At 46.4% G+C, this 26,115-nt stretch overlaps 1 protein-coding gene across 3 annotated transcripts; it reads left to right on the top strand.

Annotated features, from left to right (window-relative positions):
• The first annotated feature begins 20,885 nt into the window (after positions 1-20,885).
• On the top strand, positions 20,886-25,587 carry NKX2-1 (NK2 homeobox 1). Of its 3 annotated transcripts, none has more exons than XM_087858997.1 (4): positions 21,219-21,438; positions 21,721-21,952; positions 22,631-23,016; positions 23,971-25,587. In XM_087858997.1, the coding sequence occupies exons 1-4, from the start codon at positions 21,366-21,368 to the stop codon at positions 24,708-24,710; spliced, it is 1,431 nt and encodes a 476-aa protein (XP_087715123.1). In that variant the 5' UTR covers positions 21,219-21,365; the 3' UTR covers positions 24,711-25,587. The 3 variants fall into 3 exon arrangements, with proteins under 3 accessions (XP_087715121.1, XP_087715123.1, XP_087715122.1); XM_087858996.1 differs by lacking the exon at positions 21,219-21,438 and adding an exon at positions 22,388-22,532 and having other exon boundaries at positions 21,759-21,952; XM_087858995.1 differs by lacking the exon at positions 21,721-21,952 and having other exon boundaries at positions 20,886-21,438.
• Positions 25,588-26,115: the final 528 nt, after the last annotated feature.

Raw genomic sequence — 26,115 nt, 5'->3', positions numbered from 1 at the left:
TTTTAATTCCAGGAGAAAAGTAAGAGCCAAAATTGATCCGTTTTGTGACTGCGTGGTTTGTCCGCCATGTACATGTCCGAGCTACTTTTTTATTACCGTCTTCCGGGCCACTCTCTTGGGGTTCTGCCAGTCGAGTCACTACTACTATAGACTAATTCCCCGACCCTGTTGGAGTAGAACTGATTCTGAAAGAAATGACAACAGCTCTGTTGAACTGAAGTTCTGTTCCAAAGCCTACGAAAGCAGTGTCTGTTGTAGTCATTAATACCGTTCACCAAGTATTTCCACACTTCCGGGAACGTGTCAGGAATGTCCATCCTGGCCCCTTTGTGGTGCAGCGAGGCTATGTGTCTAGTTCTGCTCTGCAAATTGTGGGCAGGAGTCAAATGTGGCACTTTGAGGCCTAGTGCTTACTTGTCCTCAGGTTCGGAGCTGGGCTCTGTTAGAGACGATGCCTACTCGGACAGCCTGGAGTTCCCGGGGGGCCACAGTGAGCAGAACCCCCTGCTGAATCACGGTGGACATATTTTTTTTTTTTAAAGATTTTATTTATTTATTCGACAGAGATAGAGACAGCCAGCGAGAGAGGGAACACAAGCAGGGGGAGTGGGAGAGGAAGAGGCAGGCTCATAGCAGAGGAGCCTGATGTGGGGCTCGATCCCAGGACTCCGGGATCATGCCCTGAGCCGAAGGCAGACGCTTAACCGCTGTGCCACCCAGGCGCCCCACGGTGGACATATTTTAAGCCACTGAGATTTTTTGTTGCTGTTGCCACTGCATAATCTGTTCTGACGGATATAATTCCTTTTTGGTTTTATATAATGTTTGCTGGTTTTTATGTTTTTGCCGGCTAAGAATAGTAATTGATAGTCTCTATTTTTAGTTAAACGAGGAATGTTCTCACTGAGCTATATAGGAATATGATATAAAATTGCTCAAAACAAAAAATATAGCGCTGTTTGAGACTGTCTAGAAATAAATTATCTAGAATTACCTTAATAAAATTCCATCAAAGTAGGAAGCTAATCAAATTAATTGTTTATCACAAAACCATCAGGTTAATTAAGCTTTTATATGTCTCTAATACAATGTTCCTTTAAGAAAAACTCAGTGGGTTTGCAAATAAACCTTTAATGTTGACTGAAACAAGTTTTAAACCTTATTAATTTTCATATTAACCATTTCTGTATCCGATGTATTAGAAACATTTTAAAAAACTAAATTAAGACAAAGGTTCTTAAATGTTCACTAAAGAAAAGAAAAATATTAAAACCATTAGAACTGTAAGATTTTATTACCGTCTTTCAAAAATATCATTAGCTTTTAGAATGTTACATACTGTATAAGCATGTAAGAAAATATATTCACAATCAGAACTCTTTTTCTTTAACTTTCAAGCTTGCTGGCATGCACAATAGTACTTTATCCTTAAAGAATACATGTTTATTTTTTACCTTATATGTCCCTAAGAAGGGCAGGTATGTTCCTCTTGGACAATGAGAATATATTTTCATCAAATAATAAGACCCCAAAGAAGAGGTCCTTAAATGTTTACTTCTGATATTGTAAGAGCTATCTGGATCCTACTTTTCCCAGACTTGCTGTATCTCATTGATTCTAGGATAATACATACTTAAAAATGTTTACATTTTGAAGATTTTATTTATTTATTTGTTAGAGAGAGTGCAGAAGCAGGGGGAGGGGCAGAGGCAGAGGGAGAAGCAGATTCTCCTCTGAGCAGGGAGCCCGATGTGGGGCTCAATCCCAGGACCCTGGGATCATGACCTGAGCTGAAAGTAGACGCTTAACTGACTGAGCCACCCAGGCGCCCCTACATTTTACATTTTACCAATAACTATTTTCCTCTAAATTCTGTAGATTATCATCCTATTATCATCTGATACTTAATATTATATATCTGGGAATAATATGATTTTTATTTCTTCAAAGACAACTTAGTTCTATCTAAATGCTTCTAGAGTTTTTTGTTTATGTTTTATATTTAGCAGAACACCCCAAATATAGTGGCTTAAAGATGCAATGATTTGTTATTTGCCGTGATTCCGTGGGTGAGCTAGGCAGTTTCTCTGCTGGTTTCACGCGCACCCTTGCACAACTGCGTGCAGTTGGCTGATCAGCTGGGTTAAAAGCTACGCACTGACCTCACTCACGTGTCGGGCAGTTTTTCCTGGCTGTCAGCTGTGGAGTCTCAGTTTCCCTCCATGCAGTCTCTCATCCTCCATTAGGTTAGACTGGATTCTTTTCAGGACAGTGTTCACTTCCATCACATTCTATTGGTCATTACAAGGTATTTATTTGCCAGAGAGAGAGACAGCCAGCGAGAGAGGGAACACAAGCAGGGAGAGAGGGAGAGGAAGAAGCAGGCTCCCAGCGGAGCAGGGAGCCCGATGCAGGGCTCAATCTCAGGACTCTGGGATCACGCCCTGAGCCGAAGGCAGATGCTTAATGACTGAGCCACCCAGGCTCCCCTAGACTACAATTCTTTTTTTTTTTTTTTTAAGATTTTTTTTATTTATTTATGTGACAGACAGACAGCGAGAGAGGGAACACAGCAGGGGAATGGGAGAGGAAGAAGCAGGCTCCCAGCGGAGGAGCCGGATGTGGGACTCGATCCCGGAACACCGGGATCACGCCCTGAGCCGAAGGCAGATGCTCAACGACTGCGCCACCCAGGCGCCCCCTAGACTACAATTCTTGATGGGAGATTCTTCCAAGAATCTGTGGCTGTATTTACTCCCATCCACCCTCTGGCCATAATTACTGACATTTCTCCAACATGCATAAGATACTTAATTCCCTCCCAAGACCTCTAAAAGTTTGATACAACTATACCATCAGATCCAGTATTTCATTATCTGCATCTGATTCAGATACGAACAAGGCTCCTCTCATGTGCCAGCCTATGATCTAAAGATCAGTGAACTAAAACAGGGGTCCAAAACCTTTTTATGTGACGATCCCCATAGTAAATATTTTTGGCTATGTGGGCTGTATAGTTTCTGATTTTTGTGTTTTTTTGGGTTTTGTTTGTTTGCTTGTTTTTTAAAAGATTTTATTCTTGAGTCATCTCTACACCCAACATGGGGCTCGAACTCACAACCCCAAGATCATGGGTCATAGGCTCCACTGACTGAGCCAGCCAGGTGCTCTTTTATAGTCTCTGTAGTAACTATTCATTTCTGCAATTGTAGTGTGAAAGCAGCTATAGATAGCATGTAAATAAATGAATGTGGCTGTGTTCCAATAAATCAGGTATTTCTAGAAATAGGCGAAAGACTGGTTTTAGTCTGTGGGCCATAGTTTGTGCCCTCTGATTTAGAGTATGAGAGACCCCACAGAGGAAAATTGAGGTACCCTAGCCAACAGTCTGAACCAACTGTCTGACATAAGAGTGAGATGATTTGTGGCCTTTAGTGTGATGATGGAATTGTGGTTACAATTACAATTGTGGTTACAATTAAAATTTTTTTTAAAAAAGAAAAAAGAATGACTTCATGTGACAGAGATATTTACTGAATTATTTACAGGTGAAATTATATCATGTTTGGGATTTGATTTAAAATATTTTAGTCCAGGGGCACCTGGGTGGCACAGCGGTTAAGCATCTGCCTTCGGCTCAGGGCGTGATCCCGGCGTTCTGGGATCGAGCCCCACATCAGGCTCCTCCGCTATGAGCCTGCTTCTTCCTCTCCCGCTCCCCCTGCTTGTGTTCCCTCTCTCGCTGGCTGTTTCTGTCAAATAAATAAATAAAATCTTTAAAAAAAATTAAAAAAAAATATTTTAGTCCAAAAAAAAAAAAAAGAGAGATAGAGATAGAGATTTTTTTTTTAGAGAGAGAGAGAAAGCACATGTGCACACACACACACACACACACACGGGTGGGGGGAGCAGAGAGAGAATCCCAAGCCAGCTTTGCACAGAACATGGAGCCTGACACAGGGCTCAATCTCACGACCCTGAGATCATGACCTGAGTTGAAATTAAGAGTCAGTTGCTTAACCAACTGAGCCACCTAGGCACCCCTAGAAACAGATTTTTTAAATGATTCATAAAATATTGGTAACTAAGTTGAATGATGATTAAATGGTGACTATTACATTGATCTTTCCACTTTTTTTAAGGTAAAATATTTTTTAAATTGTAAAGCATCATGAGATTTCTAGTTAAATTATTATTTTATATTCATGTTAAGTACAAGTATTTTGCAGGGTGTCCTATCAACTACTGCCAGCTTCATGGGACTCAAGTTCCTGCCACTTCACTGGCCTGCTCTTGGTGGTTTCCCATTGCCTCTCCACTTAATAACTGCAGATTTGCACTGGTGAAATGGAACCAAGTGCTCCTGTGTGGTTTTTGAATGTAGCAACTGGCTGGGCTGAACTACATTTCCCAGAATTCTCTTTCCTGTATGTTTCCAGCTAGGGTGGGCCACAGGAGACATTCTTGTACGAGATTTAAAGGGCAAAAATGACCATGGCTTTTTTTTTTCTTTTGATAGCTCCCGTACATTGTCACTCACCTGCCGAGCTCACCCTGTTCGTCTACAACACCTCCATCGTCCCCTGGATCCTCCTTCAGCTTTCCCAACTCCTAAGCCAGGTACTGGTTTCTCCTGTGGGACACTCATGCCATCAAGACCAGAGGCAGTGAGAACTGACACAGTTTTCAGTTCATCCTTGTGGGTTTCAGGTCATGTTATGGGGTCTAGTTTGTCCTTTCTCTCCTGCACTTTAAACCCATCTTCCCTTCCCAGTTGCCTACCCTGTGAACTCCAAGCTCTAATGTCAGGTAAAATCAACAGCCTTACAAAGACTTCTGGACCAGCTCCTACAATTGAGATCAAATTCCTGCCACAAAGCACTCTGTGTGTGTGTGTGTGTGTGTGTGTGTGTGTGTGTGTGAAATACATCTCAGTATAGCTATCTATGTCTATCTACTTTGTCCCATCTGTCTATCTATCTATCTATCATCTATATTTCCTAGTGGTTCAGCTTCTTTAATTGAATCTTGACCAATAAAGCTCCCCATCTGATCTATGACCCACTTTAGTTCCTGTTATTTCACTTCAAAGTTTGAAATCCTGGTTGGTTTCTCCCAAAGTCTCTTCAATATAACTTTGTGGTTATTTTGTTGTTTCTTAGAAGGGGGCTTGTGCTTCGTCAGTGACTTCTTTTAGTCCAGTTGAATGTGTGCTTTATATAACAGAAACCCCCTTACTTTTTGGGCAGATGATGTTATCTTTGCCTAGTAAATTAGAAGCAGTGATTGATCCGTGAGGGATTTAGGCACAGGGGCTTATGTAACCATTTTCTATAGCTGCTTCCTGGGAGGAAAACGTTGTCAGCCCGAATCTAATTCTATGTTTTATGTCCATACAAATATCACTCTGCTAACTCTAGCTCTTGGTTTGAAAGTTGGTGGGAATTAAGAAAAATAGCTCACCTGTCCCTCTTCTAGCCATGACTAACTCTGCCGAGCATGCCTTCTCACTGGCTGCAAGTAGACAACTGCACAGAACATGTGAAACACATTTGCAGACATTGGACCACAGCTAGTTCAGAACTGTGATCCTGAAAAAGAGAAATAGATGAGGAGAGCTCTCTGATCACCCCAGCTTTCTGTCTGCAAGGACGATTTCGACAAAGATGCAGAGACAGACTTTCAAGCGGCATGTGGTGTTTTTGCTACGCTGAGACAGAGATCGAAGTTTGAGGAGGACAACGCAGCTGAAATGTGTGGAACAGTTCTAGAGAAGAAGGATCTCTGATGAAAAAGAGCTCCAGAAATATGCATAACATATCCTTGAGTTTTTGACTTAATGTAAGCAGCATATAAATAGGATGAGATTCCAGAAGGCTAGGCAGTGCTTGGAGTTGCCAACTGAAAAGTTGCCATAGTTCACACTGGATGAGGAAGTTCTAATAAGTAGTGGAACAGGAGGAGTTTCTGGCCTTTATGTTTTGTTTTGTTTTTTTCTTAAAGAGAAGCCACAGTTACAACTAAAACTTAGCTGGAAACCCACAGAGTTTCTACAATGAATCATTACGACAGATGCAATCCAACATTACTACAGAGAAAAAAGATAATCTATGGATACCAGCCCTAGGATGACCCCAATGTTGAAATTAACAGATAAGGATTTTAAAGCCGCTATTGTAACTGAGCTCAAGGACATAAAGGAAAATATGCTTGTAGTAAATGAACAAACAGAAACTATAAATAAGAACCAAGTGGCAAGGCCACAGCCTGAGCCCATGGTTAAGGTTGTGGGGCTCTTGGCCAAAGTGAGGTGGAAAGCCCTGGAGCAGAGAGAGTCTAGACCAAGCAATAAGTTTAGTTTGTAATGCCTATAATTAGAATTAATGATTTGAAATTGCAAGTTCATCTGATGCAGTCATGTCCTCTTCATCCAATTTCTTAAGGTCTCTCTCAGTTTATTCACCTTTTAAAAGCATTAATCTTCTAAGATCTGATCATTAAACCCTGTGGGATAAATCAGAATATTATTACAGAATTGTCAAGTTAACATGGCTGCTGCTTCAAAGTCCAGCCACAGGTGTCTTTCCCAGTAGAATATGTGATGATGACCAGAATACCAAGGTCCAGCACAGCCTAAATTGTGCTTCTTGGACTTGGGCTTTAACCCTTGCAAATAGTCACACTGATTATCACAAGAGAAGGATCCAGGAGCTTGGCTATAAAATGTCTGAGAGATATTTTCTACTGCTACATGCATCAGGATGTAAAGGCCTAGAAGTTTGAGCAGGACACAGCTCAGTACCTAGTGAAGTTAAGCATGGATATTTCTGTTGGATGTTTTCAGCCTCAACAGCATGAAAGATGTTGGCTAAACAGGCATCGAATCAATGAGTCTTCGAATAGAACTGCCACTGAGTTCTCTGACCAAGTATGGCAGACCCTGCAAAAAACACTCAATGGTATCATTATATCTGGGAAGCAACTACCATAGCAACCAACCTATCCAATATGATCACGTATGAGAGAAACTTCTTTCTCTTTCTTGAAGACATGTTGGAAAATATCAACTAGCCAAAGTACAGACAGGTCTTGTGGAGTTATGGCTATATTTATTGTACTGGAAAGAAATCTTCAGCCACACTTTCAGTACAAAAATGTAGATCTAGACAAACTATAAAAAAAAGAAGAATTTCATAAATTTCAAAAAAAATATGAGATTCAACTAAAGGAAGATGGCAAAAATGATGATTTGACTTCCTTTTACAACACTCTTCCCAATTCTCCAGGGAAAAAAGCTAATATGTGTATATATATATATATATATATATATATATATATATATATATACACATATATATATAAAATATAAATGCATTAAATATATTATATATATTTTATAGCTACTTATCAAAAGTTCTGATGAATTTTCTGCCAGAAGCAGAAGTCAAGTCAAGCAATAATGAGCCGTGTTTATTTAGCTACTGAAGCAGGTAGAAGCTTCGTTGAGACATCTTGCCCAGAAGTGTAAGTTTTGTTGCTGAAGCTTAATCAAGGTATCCGCCATGTAACGGACTGACCATGCTGGTGAGTGTTTGCCATGCTGTTGGTGGAATGACCGGACCTCTTGAATGCTATAGCCAATCTAATAGCAAGAAATACCTTTATTCAGGGATGAAAATTCTGATGGTCATGCCAGAAGCAATAAAAATCTTCACTGAATGATAGATATTTTTAAAACAGAAAATTCCCCTTTGCTTGTTTAATGATTGAAAAAGTCATGAAAATGAATCTTTGCTTTATGTTTTTTGATCACTTGATATTGTCTCCCAGGTCACTGCACTCTGCTTTTGTTTCTAATTATTTTTCTCGCTGCTTTTCAGGTTGAATAATTTCTATTGATCTGTTTTCAAGTTCTGCTGTCTCCAATTTTCTCTTCAACTCATCCAGTGATTGTTTTTCCCATTTCATATATTGTGACTCTTTAGTTTTAAAATCCCATTTGATTTTAAAAATATTTTCCATTTCCCTGATAGTGTTCCCCCATTTATTCAGTTATTATGACAATATCGTAATTTATCTTTGAATGTATACATATTTTAGTATATATCTTTGCCTCCTTAAATGTACTTTTCTGCTAATTCCAACATCTTGGTCATTTGCAAGTCTGTTTCAATTAATTGCTTTCTCTTTTGACCTTAGGAACTGTCTCCTATGTCTTCACATGCCTAGTTATTTTTCATTATAATCTGGCCATTATTAATAATACATGTTAGAGTCTTTAGATTCTGGATTCTGCTAGAGTCTGTTATTCTTTGAAGAGTATGGACTTTTTTGTTCTACCAGGTAGTTAAATTTCGTAGCTGATTTCCCTCGAACTTGAGGAGCATTGGTTTTACACATTGCTAGGTGTATTTATTTGCCCCTTATATTGGAGACCAATCTTTTAGTCCTGTGACTGCCTTTCTTTCCAACGCAAGCTTTCTTTCGGTGATGTTCACTCACTCCATTTTACTTGGTAAGATCAGACTCCAAGCTCTCCTGCTCAGCTTTCACATTTTTCCACGTACTGTTTTCAGCTGAGCTCCTTGGACTACCTCCTGTGCACATGCATTTCAGGAGTTAGCCTGCAATTTGAGAGGCATTTAAATCCAAATTTTGGGTCCCCCCATTTCCCACTCCCACTCTCATCCTCCCACATGGTTTCCTCTGTTCGGGGATTTCCCTACCTCTATTTCCAGATATTCTTGCAGCCTCTGACTCCATCCTCTGATACCTCAAGCTGAAAACACCAGGCTTTTCTGCTTGTCTTCCATCTGCCCTGTGCTGTGTGGGTCTGGGTAGTACGCTCACTGGAATAGCCTCGTAAACTTGATTCTCACCCTGTGAGTCCATTAAAGACTAGCACCGCCTTCAGTCTCAGTTTCTGCCTGCTTTAGGTGACTTTCTGGTGCCTTCAAATAAGTGTGTGTGTGCGTGTGTGTGTGTGTGTGTGTGTGTTTTCTAGAGTTTATTGTTATCTGAGAAGGCTTAGTCTGATATAAGCTACTTTCCATTACCAGAATCAGAACTCCCATTCAAGAATATACACTTAAAGCAAGCTTTTTAGGTGATTCTTACACTCTCTAAAGTTTGAGAGCTACTGTCTTAGAGAAAACTTCTGTGCTTAACTTCATCTCTTAAGAAGTCATCTTCTTCACTGCAAAAAAGAATTTAAACGTTTTAGGTACATTAGTCACACTCCTTTAATGGTGAAAGTAAAGTCCTACAAACAGGATAACTATACTCTTCCCCACAGTGTGTTCCTTTTTACCATATTTTCCTAAAAGGACTGGAACCTCTTTGTTGGAAATCAGGGAACATTGTCGTAGAGTGGAAAGAGTAGAATGTGGTCCCAAAGTACTCGGTTGTTAGGTTTTAAACGTGATCATGTTTAAGGTAAAAATCTCTTGATATCAAAATTACTCTAGGTAATCCTTTAAAACGGTGACACAATTTTGCAGTAATTTTTATAATTAAATACAGTAATTTTTATGCACACTAAAGTTTGAGAACTACTGGACTAGACAAAAGGGGGAAATACAGTTTCTCTAAGCAGGTGAGTGGACATTCAAACCATCCTGCTATCAAAATAACAAAAAAATTAGAAGATATGAATGGGGGCTAGATAGAGAATTCTTTAAAGTCCCTGTTTGTCTAGACTATGACTCCTCTTATATTTTGGAATATAACATGCTGACAATCAAAACTTCGCTCTACTACTTACAAGCTATGTAATTCAGTGATGTACTTAACCCCTCTGAGCCTTCGTTTCCTCATCTATAAAAATTGGGAAAATACTACCTTTCTCTTATAATTCATATGCAAAAATGCCTGGAACATTTCCCGGGATATGTCCAGGACTTACCCTTTATCTAAGAGTGTTCTCCAAGCTCAAAGTACCCAGGAAAATGAATTTCTTACAGTTGGTCTGGAATTCAATCTGTATTTTCTTAATACCTTGTTTCTAAAGGGGGCGAGGTTTTAATGAACAACTTCAACTAAAACACAGGTAACCTTTTGAAAACTTATATTGTAGTTTCTACCTTGTTTTCCCAAAAGAATGCATCTGGATGGATAATTTATAAGAGACTTAGGCAAGAGAGGAATAACCATGATAATGTCATTCCATCCTGGAAAGGGCTTAAAATAATGATTATACAATGTCTAACTCTAATAGTTCCACATAGAAATATACTAACTGCTAATCTGGAAGCAATCAGTGGCAGTTTCATAATTTACATATAGGATGCAGTAAGAGGTAACAATCTTATATGCCTTTTGGGTAGTTGGGGGCAGGGTCATGAAACTGTACTCACACAAGGTAATAAAAATAAACTTTCCAGGGGCGCCTGGGTGGCACAGCGGTTAAGCGCCTGCCTTCGGCTCAGGGCGTGATCCCGGCGGTATGGGATCGAGCCCCACATCAGGCTCCTCCGCTATGAGCCGGCTTCTTCCTCTCCCACTCCCCCTGCTTGTGTTCCCTCTCTCGCTGGCTATCTCTGTTAAATAAATAAATAAAATCTTAAAAAAAAAAAACTTTCCATATCAGAGTCTGGAGGGAGTTTATAGAGATTGTTGGAAGAAGGGTGAAACCTTCCCAATGCTCCTCACTTTTGTGCTATCCCTGGAAACAGTGTAAGCCAGGCATAGTAGAGTAACATTTTAAAAATATTGCAAGAAAAAACCAAAACACTGTCCACCTATAATTCTATACCTAATGAAAAAAGTATCTTTGAAAAATGAAGATAAAGACATTTTCAGATAGGTGAAAGCTGAAAGAATTCCTCGCCATCAGAACTACAAGAGATGTTTAAAGAAATTCTTCAGGCAGAAGGAAAATAATACCAGATGCAAATGTGGATCTACTGAAAAGCACCAGAAATAGCAACTATATGTGAAATATAAGACTTTTTCCCTTAGTATTTAAATCTCATTGAAAGATAACTGACTGGGTAAAACAAAGGTAACAAACATTTATTATGGTGTTTATAATATGTTTAGAAGTAAAATATATGACAACGGCATGGTGCACTGGGTGTTATACGCACCTAATGAATCATCGAACTTTACATCGGAAACCGGGGATGTACTGTATGGTGACTAACATAATATAATAAAAAATAATTAAAAAAAAAAAGAAGTAAAATATATGACAACAATGGCACAAAGGCCAGAAAGCAAATCAGTTGGTATAATATCATTTGAAGATAAACTGTGATAAGTTCAATTAAATCTTAAAGCAACTACTGAAATAACACAATGAAAATTATAGCTAATAAGCCAAAAGAAGGAGATAAAATGGAATCATAGAGCATTGATTAATCTAAAAGAAGGCAAAAAAAGGGGGAGGTACAAGGGAGAAATCTCAAATAGACAACAAACAGCAAGATGGTCAATTTAGCCTCAAAAATAGCAATAATCACATCATGAATGCAACTAGTCTAAATATCCTAATTAAAGGCAAAAAATGTCTAAATGAATTAAAAGCAAGGCCCAGGTATATGCTGCTTCCAAGAACCCACATTAACTATAAAGACACAAATGGGCTAAAAATAAAAGAAGAAAAATGGATATATGACCCTAATCTAAATAAAAATAAAGCTATATTAATATCAGAAAAAGAAGACTTCAGAACACGGAATAATACCAGAAAGGAAAAGGATCATTTTGTAATGATAAAGTGTTGAATTCAAGAGACATAACATTCCTAAATGTTTCTGAACCTAATAACAGAGTTTCAAAATACAGGAAGCAAAAGCTGATAGAACTGTAAAAAGAATAGAGAAACCCAACATTATAGTTGAAGATATTAGTACCTCTCTCATCTTAACTGATAGAACAAGTAGACGGAACAACAATAAGAGCACAGAAGACTTGAATAACATTATGAAACAAGTTGACCTAATTGACATTCATAGAACACTCTGTACTAGCTGAGTAAACATTCTTGTCAAATGTATGCATAGATTTACCAAGGTAGACTGTATACTGGGCCATTAAGTAAGTCTCAATAAATTTAAAAGGATTTGAGTCAAACAAAATTAGTACTCTGATCACAAGAGAATCAAGATTATAACAGAATCACAATAGATCAGCAAGATCTCTGGGAAATACCCAGACATTTGGAAATTAAAGAACATAAGTCTGTATGGCCCAAGAGTCAAAAAAGAAATACAAATGGAAATTAGAAAATATGTTAACTGATTTGAATATGAAAGTTAAAACACAGCCTATCACAGTGTATGGGATGTGGCTAAAGCAGTGCTTACAGGGAAATTTGTAGCACTAAAATGTCAAGTTAGAGAAGAAGGTTTTCGCAGTGGGTTGACCTGTGGCCTCCAAAAAGATACATCCACAGAACCCGTGAGTGTTACCTTATTTGGAAAAAGAGTCTTTGCAGATATAAAGTTAAGGATCTTGAGATGAGGAAATCACCTGGGCTTATCCAGGTGGGCTCTAAATACTATCCAAGCATTTTAAGAGAGAGGCAGAGAGAACCATAGAGGAGAAGACCTCTGTGAAATGGAGACAATGCGAAAACGGAGAGAGAGATTTAGTAATGTAGCCGCAAGGTAAGAACTGTGGATAGCCACCAGGAGCTGCAAGAGTCAAGGGACAGAATCTCCCCGAGAGCCTCTGGACAGAGTGTGACCCTGCTAACACCTTGAATTCAGACATCTGGCCTCCAGACCAAGAGAGAATAAATTTCTGTCCTTTAAACTTCCAAAGTCTGTGGCCATTTTTTATAGGAACCACAGGAAATTAATATAGTCTCAAATTAATCTCAGCTTTCATGTTAAGAAACTAGAAAAAGAAGAGCAAATTCAGAACAATGTAGCAGAATAAGAGAAATAATAGAGATGTGAACTGAAATTATTGAAATGGGAAACAAAAACAATAGAGAAAATCAATGAAACCAAAAGTGGATTCTTTGAGAAGATCAATAAAACTGGTAAACCTCTAGTTAGACTTATCAAAAAGAGAGAGACAGAGCGGGACACTTGGGTGGCTTAGTCTTTAAGCGTCTGCCTTTGGCTCAGGTCGTGATCCCAAGGTCCTAGCATCAAGCCCCACATCGGGCTCCCGGCTCAGTGGGAAGCCTGCTTCTCCCTCTCCCACTCCCCCTGCTGGTATTCCCTCTCTTGCTATGTCTTTCTCTGTCAAATAAATAAATAAATAAATAAATAAATAAATAAATAAATAAATAAATAAATAAAATCTTTTTTCAAAAAAGAGAGAGAGACAGAGAGAAAACACAAGTTACCAATATCAGCAATAAAAGAAGTGGTAACATAACCTTAGGCCCTACAGGTATTAAAAGGGTAATAAGGAAATAGCTTATATGAATAATTATTTCAACAACTTAGATGAAATGGACAAATTCCTTGAAAGACACAAATTATCAAAGATCACTCAGGAAGAAATAATCTAAATATATATCTTATATCTTATTATATTTATATGATCATATATATTATATTATATTAATTATATTATTATATATCTTTCCCCAAAGGAAATGCCAGGCCCGCTGGCTTCGCTGGGGAAGTCTCCCAAACATTCAGACATTTAGGGAAGAGAGAGATACAAATTCTTCAGAAACTCTTCCAAAACATAGAAGAGGCAGGAATAGTTCTTAGCTCATTCTATGAAGCCAATATTACACTGACATCAAGAATAGACAAAGTCATTATAAGAAAAGAAAATTACAGACCAACATGCTCATGAGCATAAACAATAAAGTTCTTAAGAAACCTCAGCCAACTGAATAAAATAATATCTTAAATGGATAACAAATGATGACCAAGTGGAATTTATCCCAGAAAGGGGAGATTGGTTTAACCTTCAAAAATCAGTGTAACTCACCTTATTAATAGACTAAATATAAAAAATGAAAAAAATTTAAATTTAAATGTAAAAATGATAGGTTCATCTTGGAAGATGCAGGAAAAGTGCTGGAGAAAACCTAATATTCATTTTTGACAAACTCTCAGCACATAGAATAGAAGGGAACTCTCTCAAACTGATAAACAGCATCTACGTAAAGCTTATGACTGACATCATCCTTAGGCAACAGATGATGAATGGCCTTGACGAAGGCAGTAAAAGGAGAAAGAACTGATTATGAAGAAGTGGGGCTGGATTTGGAGACATCTAAGATGTGGAATTGATGTGACTTTATGACTAGTTGGTTGAGGAAGAGGAAAAGGATGAATTCAGGTATCTGGCTTGGGAGCTGGTTTAGACTGAATTTGTCCCCCAAATTCATATGTCAAAACCCTAGCCCTCAATGTGACTGTACCTGGAAATAGGGTATTTAGGAGATAATTAATGTTAAATATGTTAAATGAGGTCATCAGGGTGGGGCCCTAATCTAGTAGGACTGTGGCCTTATAAGAAGAGGAAGAGAGAGAGAGATTTCTCTCCGTCCTTTGAATACACAGTGAGAAGGAGCTGGACACAAGCCAGGAAGAGTTTTCACCCAAAACTGAACCTGCAAAACCTTGATCTTGGACTTTCCAGCTTCCAGAACGTGAGAAAATAAATTTCCATTGTTTAATCCCCCCACCCTATGGTATTTTGGTATAAATCCAGCCAGACTAATACAAGAGCCGATGGGGGAATGGGATTATGGAGAGGGGAGATACTTACGCCATTCACCTAGATCAAGAACACAGAACAAGAAGCCAGTTGGGGCAGTGTTTTGAGGTCAGGTTGGGCTACATTAAGCTTGGTGGACATTCACATGAGGAGGGAGACAACTTGAAATATAGGGCTGAAGCTCTGGAGAGAAGTTGGCTGGCAGTACCTACTTGGGAACCATCAGCCGTAGGTGGCAGTTGAAGCCATGAAGATGGGCATGCAGGGGAGAAGGAAAGCCCAACAATGAAGAAGAAAATGGCCGGAGACAGAGGAGGAGAACCATGACTGAGTGGTGACTTTGAAGCCAATGAGAGAATTTTGAAAATAGATGATTAACAGTATCAAATGCTGCAGGTCTGAGCCCATTTCTGGGGACATGTCGAAGTGTTTGGTGTAGTCCTTGAAATCAGGGACTCAACAGTGTAGCTAAAAGGAGAACACAGACATATGAAACAATTAGAAAATCATTCAGTTAGAGTGAAAGGTCTTATTAATGTAATAGACAAGTGCAATATAGATCCATCCATTTATTCTGCAAAGATATTGAGCTCCTACTGTGTGTCAGACATATAATTTTTGGAAGAGGCAATTGGACTTTTTTTTTTTTAAAGAAGGGTATGACTTAGTTATGGGGGTGGAAATGAGGTTCTGGCTAAGTGAAAAAGAACAAAAGCAGAATAATTTAGGCACATGAGGAAGGGGGTGGAGAGCATGCAGTCTTGGCAAGGGTCCAAGGAGGGGGAATAACTGGGGAGAAAGCCTGGCTGGGTGAGTTTGTGCCAGAGATTGGAGGGGTGGAGGGCACCTGTCACAGTGTGACTTGTGCCAGAAGTATTCTAGGTGCTGTCCACCTACCTCTGCAATAGCAAGCAGAGCCCCCTTGTGTTGAGCTAGCAGGGCCACTGCTTTCTGCGGACTGGCATGCGGAAAATGCAAACTCCTACACTGGCCACCAAACGTGTGTCCGATTGCCGTCAGATATGAAGAGGAAATTATAACTAGATTTCAAGGGAAAGTATAATTAAAGGAAAGCTTTAGATATCACAGCAGTTTCCATGGCCCTGATCTACACATGAGCTTTTTCAAATAGCAGGTGCAGGTGATCCCAAGAGTCTATTATAACACCTCTATTGCAGTGGCTTTGGGTGGACCGATTGGCAGCCTGGCATACGGTCGGGTAGACAGTGTGATGAATAGTTAGATGGGCAAATTCGTGGCGGATGAACCACTACCAGTGTCTCAACACTACCAGTCTTGCCGGCCGACCTGGGAACAAAGCTTTCTTCCTCGGGACTCCCTGAGGATGCAGTTCTCCTAATGGCTGGAAGAGGGCGCTGCGGATCGCATCGGTCCGCAACTGTCCGTGACAGACCCAGAGTCCTGGGAGGTGAAGGGTGGGGGAGTCAGCCTAGGTCAAGTCCCAGAAAACCCAAAGCCACGGAAACACCCGGGGAGAGCCTAAGGGGAGGGGGGTGGTAATGCTGCTACTTGAAACTTTGCCCGGGCCCAGTGTTGGGGGTTGGGGAAAGGGTAGGAGATTGGAGAGGGGAAAGGGTAGGAGATTGGAGAGGGGAAAGGGGCGGAAAAATAAACCCCAGAGCGCAGCTGGCGACTCAGAGGAAAACGCAGCTACTATAGGCCCATGGGCGCACACTGCTGGGGTTTGATGGGAGATGGAAGGGAGGAAGAGCTGCAGGTTTCAGCCATCTAAAGTTGTATGCAGCTGCACAGGTCCTAGGGCGAAACAGCCGCGCCGCCACGAGGCTCCTTCTTGAATCTGTCATTTCGGTTTCATCAGTGGCTCCAAAACTTTCCTGCTAACTGCACGCGCCTCCTGAGGTGTTCCTGTTCCTTAGGATGGGGGCTCCCCGTCTGTCCAAAGTCGGCCGGAATCACCACCGTCCACTCTGTTGCCCACTTACAGGCTCTTAATTTAAACAGGAACGAAGAACTGGGAGGAAACCAGCCAATTCGCTATAGGGCTCAGGCTCTTCTTGTACGTCGGTCTTCCGGGGCTCCCCGCATCAGCCTCGCTGGGTACCCCAGCAGTTGCTGGCCAGCCTCCCCTACTTCCCAGCCCTGTTTGCGTTCTCTGCATTTCAAAGGGTGCTGCTAGCGCTGAGTTCCCGCCTTCTGTCTACTTCGTAACCCAGTCCCCAAACTCGCGGCTACCCTAGATCCCTTCCCGCCAGGGGGCGCCCTGACTATAGGGGCTCTGACTATAACTTGGGACGAACTGAATCTAGGTTGAAATGTATGACAGGAAAATAGGCACGTTCCGGGACCACAGGTGTCAACCTCTTGGAAGGCTTAACCTGATAGAGGAAAGGGTTCTTCGACACCAAAGGCCGGAGGGTGGACTCTCCTCCTCTCTGGGCGGCCTCTGGCCTTCACACGTACGACCTCATCTGCCACTTCAGCCCCAGGGCGCGCCAGTGCAGGGACAAAGCGACACTGGAGCACTACTCAGACGTCCTAGCGTCGCCTCCCACCGCCATCCCCACCCCCAGGGCCTTCCCACAGGCCATGGTTTCAGGAGAGCGCCCCCAAAAGGAAGGTGGCCGTCAAAGACCCTAGACGCTCAAGCCAAGACGGGGAGCAGTAGAGCGAGCGCGCCTTAGCTGGGAATCTGCTCCGGGAACAGCGTCTGCGAAAGCCTCCTGGGCAAAGCCGCCCTACTATAGGCCCCCGGGCTTCGCGCAGATCTTCCAGAGGCTCTCAAGTCCGCTGCCTGGGAAAAAGGCGCAGCGGGTTCCGGTGAGATCCTGCAGGGAGAAAGACGCCCTCCAGAAGGGGCTCGGGATTCTGTTCCTTGGATCTCGGGATTGGGGAGCAGCAACCCCCCCGACACCCCCCCCCCCCCGCGCGCGCCTGGCTGCGTTCCTGCTTTCCTTCCCCCGCGCCTCGACGGCACCCGAGAGCCCAATTCAGCCAGCCCTCGGGAGCCTGCGCCCCGCTGAGGAAGGCCACCCCTCCGCCGGCCTGGGCGCCAGAACATCCAAGCACCCAGAGAATTTCATGCAGACTTAGAGGCCTGGATTCAATTTCCATAAACTCAAGATATAGAACCACAAGTAATAACTCCTTCCATTTGCTAGCGATTTTTGTGCTTTACAAACTCATGCACACGATCGCATCCTTACATACTTTTGGATCCCTAGCACAACCTGTGAGGTACACAAAGGAGATTATGACATTTTTTTTCTTTCTTTTCTTTCTTTCTTTTTTTCCCCGCCGCTCAGGAATCAGGAGCTAAGAGGCTTTGTTTCCTTAATTCAACATTTCTTGAGGACTGGAAGCTTCAAGGATAAAAAAAAAAAAACAGGGTTTCACTGTAAAGGATGGAGGCCAGTAAACAACACCATAGTTTACTCTGCCTGCGATGGGAGCGGCTCCAGGGTATGGTGGGAGTCTAGGAGAGCGATATCACATAGCTGAAGCGTGGCAAAGCCAGGGCCTGAACCCCAGGAATTCTGACTTCTACTCAAGTGCTCTGCGTACCACGCCTGAGCACTTTAAGATCAGATATGGTGAAGAACTTCCCCCCCTGCTACACACACACACACACACACACACACACACACACACCTACCTTCATCAAAACCTTCTCTAGCTCCATTGGATCCCAGAGTAACATTGCCGCAAGGTAACTACGTGCGTATTATTGGGGTGATTTATTGTGAATTTAGAAGCTCTGTGTGAGTAGGAGCCACATCTAGCTTGTTTAAAGCTGAATTTTTAGGCCCAGCACAGAGCCTGGCATGGAGCCAGCACTCAATAAATATTTGTTGAATAAATCACGAATTGCGATAAAACTCAGAGTAAAATAACACCACCAGGGAACATGGTCTCTCACCGTCCTAGAGGAGGTGTGAAGGACCATGAAGAGAATTAGAAAAATGTGGTGGGGAGGACTTTTCATTCCTCTCGTGGTCCAAGCTACAGACCCTGAGTCATACAGCTTTCTGTGTGAGTCCTCTGTTCTATACTCTCAAAGAGGTGACTCTGGAGGGACAGAAAGGTGTTTTTCTTCAGGCACACAGGTGGTGAGCAAAGGTTGGTGGCAGTTCTGCGGTCGCCGGCCCGGCCTGGGCCTGAGCCTGAGGCTCCGGGGCTCCTTAGATTCCAGGCCACGCTGCAGAAAGCAAAGCAGTGTGGTGGGGATTGAGGTGGGTTCGAGGGGCCCCTCCAGGGAAAGCTCCTTGAGAAGCCCAAACTGGGCCCAACGGGGCCCACTCGGCCGTGGAGAGTTACTGAAGACACAAGGGTCCTACCGGAGGAATTCAGGGATCCCAAGTGTTCCCTGCAGCCAAGAAGAAATTACTAGTTTAACTGCGGTCGCCCTACTTAAGATGACTCTAGGAGGCAGCTAAAAGAAAGGACACTCCTGGGTTAAGAAGAGGTGTTGGGGTCAGGGGAGGGACTCTCAAGACCTCTGCTTGATCAAGCTCAGAGATTGAGATATCAGTCTTCCCACTCCCCCCCCACCCCCCCACCCCCGCTAGACGTCTTGGTCTTCAGGCTCATTCTCGGCACTGCAACACATCTGGCAAAGAGTGTGGGGCGGTGTGCGTGTGTGTGAGTGTAAGGGGCAGAGGTAGAAGAGGGGCGGGAGGCGGGGGGCGGGTGCCGCAAGATGCTGCAGAGGCCCAGGTGAGGTCTAGTCCGGTGCGGGTGCGGGTGCCGGTGCGCGCGCCTGCGGGGGAAGGTGGCAGCAGGATCTTGGTTGGGGGGGAGGGGTTGGGTGGAGCAGCCGCCCTAGCCCGGCGCCACCCCCACCCTCCACCCCCAGCTGGGGCTCCGGCTCCAGGCGGTGACTCAAGGCCTGCTGCGTGGCTGGGGGTCAAGGTCCGGTCTGCAAGCCTTGGGCGGGGGGAGGTGGGGAGCTGCTAGCCACGTGCGCCGGAGCCTGCTGCGGGGCTGGAAAGCTGCCGAGGGACGAAGGCCGAGCCTCAGGGACTGCGCAAGATGCACCTCACTCTCCCCTTCACTCAGATTCAAGGCCTTAAAGGCAGGGCAGGGTGGGGAGTGTACTAATGACAATACAGAAATCTCGAGCTCTGGCAATGAAAATAAAAATTTTCCAAAGCTTTCAATGCGCTTGTATGGGCCCGGTCTTATTTGAATCTCAGAGAAACCTTGTGAAGAATTACCTCCATTTCTAAGTGGCATTGAGACCGGGAGAGACATACAACATTTTATACTTGGTGTTTCTTATACTTCCCAATAATATGAAATAACGGAGAGGGAGAAAGGGAAATAAGACAGGGGATTGGGAAACCCACCCACCTTGTCATGAAGACCCCAGTCAAAATACAAGCCCAGGGGCCAGGGCCACCTGCAGACAAGATCTGTATTCAGTTTTGTCTGCTCTCCTCGACGGTTCACTGGAGCCCAGCGTCGTCTTCCCTCCTTGCTCCCTGGGCTTAGACATCACGTCGACCAAAGCTCAGGTGGAGTCTGAGTCTTCCTGAGAGCGCCCCCCAGAGAAGCCCCTTGGTAAAAGAGCAAGGAAGCCGCTTGGTGCTTGTCCTTCGAAGTACAACCGACAAGCAGATCTCGGTGCCCAAACGCAGGGTTGCCTGCCCCAAAGCCGCCGAGGGGGATGCAGGGAAAACATGGGCCCATGCAGGAGGAAGGGGGTGCCCTGGGCTTTCTCTCCTCTCATAAACGACATAGGTGGTGAGGAAAGCAAATGTTAGTATAGAAGTTGCCTTTGTATTGAGGGGGTACAGAGCACTTCCCAAGGAGAGAACTGAAACGTTAAAATAAAAAGCCAATAAACACAACTTTCCTTACTACAACTGCTGTTAATGGAAAAGGTGCCTAACCTGCTGAATTAAATCGTTCAAAAGTGCCTGTTCATCATTGGGAGTTCCTTCTCCACAAGGAGGGGAAGGAAAATGTGAAAACAAAAAACAAATTCGAGAAGCCTCCTTAACCGGCCCCCGCAGTGTCTTGGAGGCCCCAGTCTGGCCAGGGAGCGCTTCACCCCCCAGCCCCTAGCCCAGAGAGGAGGCTAAAAGAGCCAAAGAAAAACCAAACCAAATCAAACAACAAAACCTTTAGAATCCAAGGGGGGAAGTCGGAGTGGGTCTCGGGATCTGCGCCACGCAGGGCGCCACACTGTAGTCCACTGGACCGGAGGCCGGGGCCTGGCCGCAGCAGCACGGCGGGTGCCTCTGGCCCGGCTGGGGAGCGAAAGCCCACAGCTCCCCCTCTCCAGGCGCCCAAGGACCCTCAAGGCGCGGGGCTCACACTTGAAGCCTGGGAACGCGCAGACAGGAAACCCACTTCCTCCTAAGCAGTTTCTTGCTCGCCGGATGAGAGGCGCCCAATTGAAGCCGAATGATCCTCATCTACTAATATCCAGCGTGGCCACAAAGCGACTGGCCATTTACGCCGCCACTTTAAACAAAGATATTTGGTTATTCCCCGGGAAGCAAGTGCACTTTTGCATGGCTGAGCTCCGGGCGGAGGCGAACCTCAGCCCAGCCTCCCGCCTGCTGGGCTGCTCGCGCCTTGGGATTCGCCCCCTCCCGGCCAGCTGGTCCCGCCGGGGTTCAGGCTCAGTTCCGCCCGGCAACAGGCTGGCGGGTACTCACGACGCTCCCTGCCCGCGTCCTCCCTGAAGCATCAGAGGGGAAAACAGCGTGGCCCTGGGCTCGGGTGCTGGGGCTGTGATGTCCTCGGAAAGTCAGCTCCAGCCCCAGAACCCCGCGTGTCCGGGCGATGGGCGAGGGTCGGGGACACCAGGTTTGTTCGAGGTGGGGCAACTTCAGCAATGGCCCTTCGGATTAGTGCCCCCCAGCTTCCCAGCACTGGCGGCCAGTAGTGTGCTTGCCTTGGCCGGGAATGGGGGTGGGGAGACGGAGCCGCGTGTGGGTTGGGGGGGGGGGCGTGATGCTGGGGGCCCTGGACCGCAGAGAAGACCCTGAGGTGGGGGGAGGGGGACGCGGGGATCTGGGACAGCCTCTCGGAGGCAGCCGATCCCTTGCTCAGCGTCCCCTCCGCCCGCTGGGATTCTCTCTCGGGTAGGGGGAAAGGGGGCGGGGAGCAGAGGTGTCCCTCTGACAGCGGCAGAAGAGGCAGACAGACGGACAGACACGCAGACCAACAGTGCGGCCCCAGGGTTCGTCCCCAGACTCGCGAGCTCGTTTGGTGGCGACTGGGGCTCGGCGCCGAGAAGCCCGATGTGGTCCGGAGGCAGTGGGAAGGCGCGGGGCTGGGAGGCCGCGGCGGGAGGGAGGAGCAGCCCCAGCAGGCTCAGGTGAAACCCCTGCCCTGTCCCTTGGCCCCCTCCCTCCAAAGACTTGTCCCCGCCCGGGAACCCCGACTGTATGGTTCACTTTGTAACTCCGAAAGTTGGTTGCAAAGCAGCATTCACCTTCCTTCTTCCCCACCATCCCTCCTCCTCGGCTACTCCTCACCCCACCTCTTGCCCTCCCCTCTCTCGGTTCCCTCCTCCTTTCCCTCCCCCGTCTCCCCCCCGCGCGCCGCCCGCACCCCACAAAAAATGGGGTGGGGGTGTCCGGGGGAGGGGGAAAGAAATGCTTTGGGTCGCTTCTCTGCCTCTCTCTCTCTCTCTCCCTCTTTGAGACCTAAAAATCCTGACAAGTGAAACTTAAAGGTGTTTACCTTGTCATCAGCATGTAAGCTAATTATCTCGGGCAAGATGTAGGCTTCTATTGTCTTGTTGCTTTAGCGCTTACGCCCCGCCTCTGGTGGCTGCCTAAAACCTGGCGCCGGGCTAAAACAAACGCGAGGCAGCCCCCGAGCCTCCACTCAAGCCAATTAAGGCGGACTCGGTCCACTCGGTTACGTGTACATCCAACAAGATCGGCGTTAAGGTAACACCAGAATATTTGGCAAAGGGAGAAAAAAAAAAGCAGCGAGGCTTCGCCTTCCCCCTCTCCCTTTTTTTTCCTCCTCTTCCTTCCTCCTCCAGCCGCCGCCGAATCATGTCGATGAGTCCAAAGCACACGACTCCGTTCTCAGTGTCTGACATCTTGAGTCCCCTGGAGGAAAGCTACAAGAAAGTGGGCATGGAGGGCGGCGGCCTCGGGGCTCCGCTGGCGGCTTACAGGCAGGGCCAGGCGGCTCCGCCGGCCGCGGCCATGCAGCAGCACGCCGTGGGGCACCACGGCGCCGTCACCGCCGCCTACCACATGACGGCGGCGGGGGTGCCCCAGCTCTCGCACTCCGCCGTGGGGGGCTACTGCAACGGCAACCTGGGCAACATGAGCGAGCTGCCGCCGTACCAGGACACCATGAGGAACAGCGCCTCGGGCCCCGGATGGTACGGCGCCAACCCAGACCCGCGCTTCCCCGCCAGTAAGTGAGGCCGCCCCACTGCCGGGCCGCGGGCTGAGTACGGGCGGCGCGGGCAGAGCAGCCCAGGAGGCGCAGCGCCTGCCGGCTGCGCCCAGGGCGTCAGGGTGGGCGGCCCGGAAGCCGCGCCAGGGAGTAGGGTGCGGGAGCTGGGGATTCTTCCCCCTGCTGGACTGAGGGGTCCCAGAAGAGACACTTGGTCACGCTGGGGTCTTGCGAGCAGATGCTAGTGTTCGGCGTCTCCTAGATGCGGCCGACTGGCAGCTCCGCTCCGCTGAGGAGACCTCAGAGTGCCCAGGGATCGCCCTCCCGCCCCCCAAAAAACTAAGGGAGCTGGGGGCAAGGAGGGAGCAGAGAGTCGCGGCCTGGCCGGGCGGGAGGCTGCCCTACTGCGACGCGCTCAGGGGACCCGGCCGGCTGGTTCCCCAGTCTAGGCAGGCGGAAGGGCGCGCGGCTTCAGAGGGGGCTCCAAAGGGGCCGAGCAAGTGCCCTCCCTGGGGCTGACAGGAGAGAGCGGCCAAGAGGCAAAGCGTCTGGCACTTTAGCTTTCGAAAGTGAACACCCCACTCTCCCAAACTCCCAAAGTTGGAGTCTACCGTGGGACCCCAGCTCTTGGTCTGGGCCCAGCTCGCCGCCTGTGGCCCGCTAACCCAACGACTCTGGCCAGGGTTGGGCAAGAAAGGAACGGAAGCGGCCTTTCTCCACTTTGCTTTTGGGCTGGAGCCCTGAGACTGAGGGAGGCAACGGGGGGGTGAGGTGGGGAGCTTTCCAGTAAATCCCTCGACGGCTCGGCCTGGGGCAGGCGCTGACTATCCTCGGCGCTTAGGCCTGGCAGGGAGCAGGCGGCCTAGGTGAGGAGGGCGCCGTCGGGTGGGCCGGGCCGGCCAAGGGCGCCGAAGGCAGAGGTGGCCTGGCCCGGCCCGGCCCCCGCCGACGCTGTGCGTTTGTCGCTTACAGTCTCCCGCTTCATGGGCCCGGCGAGCGGCATGAACATGAGCGGCATGGGCGGCCTGGGCTCGCTGGGGGACGTGAGCAAGAACATGGCCCCGCTGCCGAGCGCACCACGCCGGAAGCGCCGGGTGCTCTTCTCCCAGGCGCAGGTGTACGAGCTGGAGCGACGCTTCAAGCAGCAGAAGTACCTGTCGGCGCCCGAGCGCGAGCACCTGGCCAGCATGATCCACCTGACACCCACGCAGGTCAAGATTTGGTTCCAGAACCACCGCTACAAGATGAAGCGCCAAGCCAAGGACAAGGCGGCGCAGCAGCAACTGCAGCAGGACAGCGGCGGCGGCGGCGGCGGGGGCGCCGGGTGCCCGCAGCAGCAGCAAGCGCAGCAGCAGTCGCCGCGCCGCGTGGCCGTGCCGGTCCTAGTGAAAGACGGCAAACCCTGCCAGGCAGGCGCCCCGGCGCCGGGTGCCGGCAGCCTTCAAGGCCACGCGCAACAGCAGGCGCAGCAGCAGGCGCAGGCTGCTCAGGCGGCCGCGGCGGCTATCTCGGTGGGCAGCGGTGGCCCCGGCCTGGGGGCACACCCGGGCCACCAGCCGGGCAGCGCGGGCCAGTCTCCGGACCTGGCGCACCACGCCGCCAGCCCCGCGGCGCTTCAGGGCCAGGTCTCCAGCCTGTCCCACCTGAACTCCTCGGGCTCGGACTATGGCACCATGTCCTGCTCCACCTTGCTATATGGTCGGACCTGGTGAGAGGACACCGGGCCGGGCCGGGCCCAGCGCGCTGCCTCATCGCTTTCCCTCCTACCGGCCACACATCACCAACCACCCGCCGCTCCCTGCGCTTCGACTTTTCTTAAGAATCTGTCCCGTTTAGACCAAGGGGAAAACACACAAAAGCCAAACTGCTGGACGTCTTTTTTTTTTTCTAAAATTTGTGGGAATTTTTTTAAAAAAGAAAATAAAAACAACCAAGTGAATCCAATTCTTTAAGGAGTCTTTAAACAGAGAAGGACATAACAAAAAACAGCTTTTGGGTGTCTTTTAGGTGATTGAAATGCGTTTCCCTCACTCAGGCAGGGTGCAGTTTGGAGAGGGCTCCACAATGACATGGCTCTGGACTCGAAAGACCGCACACTTCACTCTGGGTACACTGCGCCAGCAAGGTGGACTCGCTTGTAAATACCAGGATTTCTTTTGAAGGGGAGATGGGGGCTGGGGAGAGGAAAGACTCTACGACAGGACCCACATGTCATTGACACAAAGGAAATGCCCCCTCCCAGCGCCCGCTGGCTGCCCAGGCTCAGCCCCGGGAAGAGCCCAGGCTAAAATTGTTTTATGTTTGATGTGAACTTGTAGCTGTAAAACGCTGTCAAAAGTTGGACAACACGCCTAGTTTTTAGTAATCTGTACATTTTGTTGTAAAAAAAAAAAAAAAGCCCAGTCCCTGCCCCCAGCCCATCATATTTTTTATGGGCATTGACAAATCTGTGTATATTATTTGGCAGTTTGGTATTTGCAGCGTCAGTCTTTTTCTGTTGTAACTTATGTAGATATCTGGCTTAAATATAGTTCCTAAGAAGCTTCTAATAAATTATACAAATTAAAAGGATTCTTTTTCTGATTAAAAGTCTACCTTTTGTTTGGTTTTGATTTGGCTTTAAAAGGCTTTTTTTTTTTTTTTTTTGGTGGTGGTGGTGTTGGGGGTGGCTCATCATTGGCCTGATGGGATTGGAATTGTTTGGAAGCTAAAGGATCCTAAACCAGCTAAGAAGCTGGGCCCAGAGTCCTTGTCCTGCAGGGAAATGGAGTTTTGTTCCATCCCCAAATTGAGTAGAACCAAACCTTAAACAGTCCTGGGACTTGGCAGTAGAGAGGGAAAAAAGCTAAACTACTTCAGTCAGGAGGGAAAGGGAGAACAGAAGAGAAAGAGACCAAAGGACTAGTTTTCAAAGCCAGGCTTCTGTTTTTTGAAAACTTCGAAGTGTCTACCGTGGTCTTATACAGCTAAGTCAACGATTAAAACTTTAAAACGTTTTAAATAGCATACATTTTAAATAATTCTGAATGAGGAATCATTTTTACTGAACAGATGGTCCCTGTAGCTTTCAACACCAAAGCTTATTTCTAATCTGCTGCAGAGCTGCGTTGGAATTAG

The sequence above is a fragment of the Ursus americanus genome, chromosome 35 (assembly GCF_024610735.1).
Source record: "Ursus americanus isolate L20-20 chromosome 35, mUrsAme1.1.p, whole genome shotgun sequence".
Taxonomy (NCBI): Eukaryota; Metazoa; Chordata; class Mammalia; order Carnivora; family Ursidae; genus Ursus; species Ursus americanus.
Note: the sequence above shows the minus strand (reverse complement) of the source record. Positions and strands in the feature narration are given on the sequence as shown.

Excerpts from the sequence above, each read along its gene's own strand:
- NKX2-1 (XM_087858997.1), top strand. The coding sequence starts at position 21,366 with ATGTCCTCGGAAAGTCAGCTCCAGCCCCAGAACCCCGCGTGTCCGGGC. Across the intron at positions 21,439-21,720 it reads GCGAGGGTCGGGGACACCAG|GGGGAAAGGGGGCGGGGAGC; the intron begins GTTTGTTCGAGG and ends TCTCTCGGGTAG. Across the intron at positions 21,953-22,630 it reads AGCAGCCCCAGCAGGCTCAG|CCGCCGCCGAATCATGTCGA; the intron begins GTGAAACCCCTG and ends TTCCTCCTCCAG.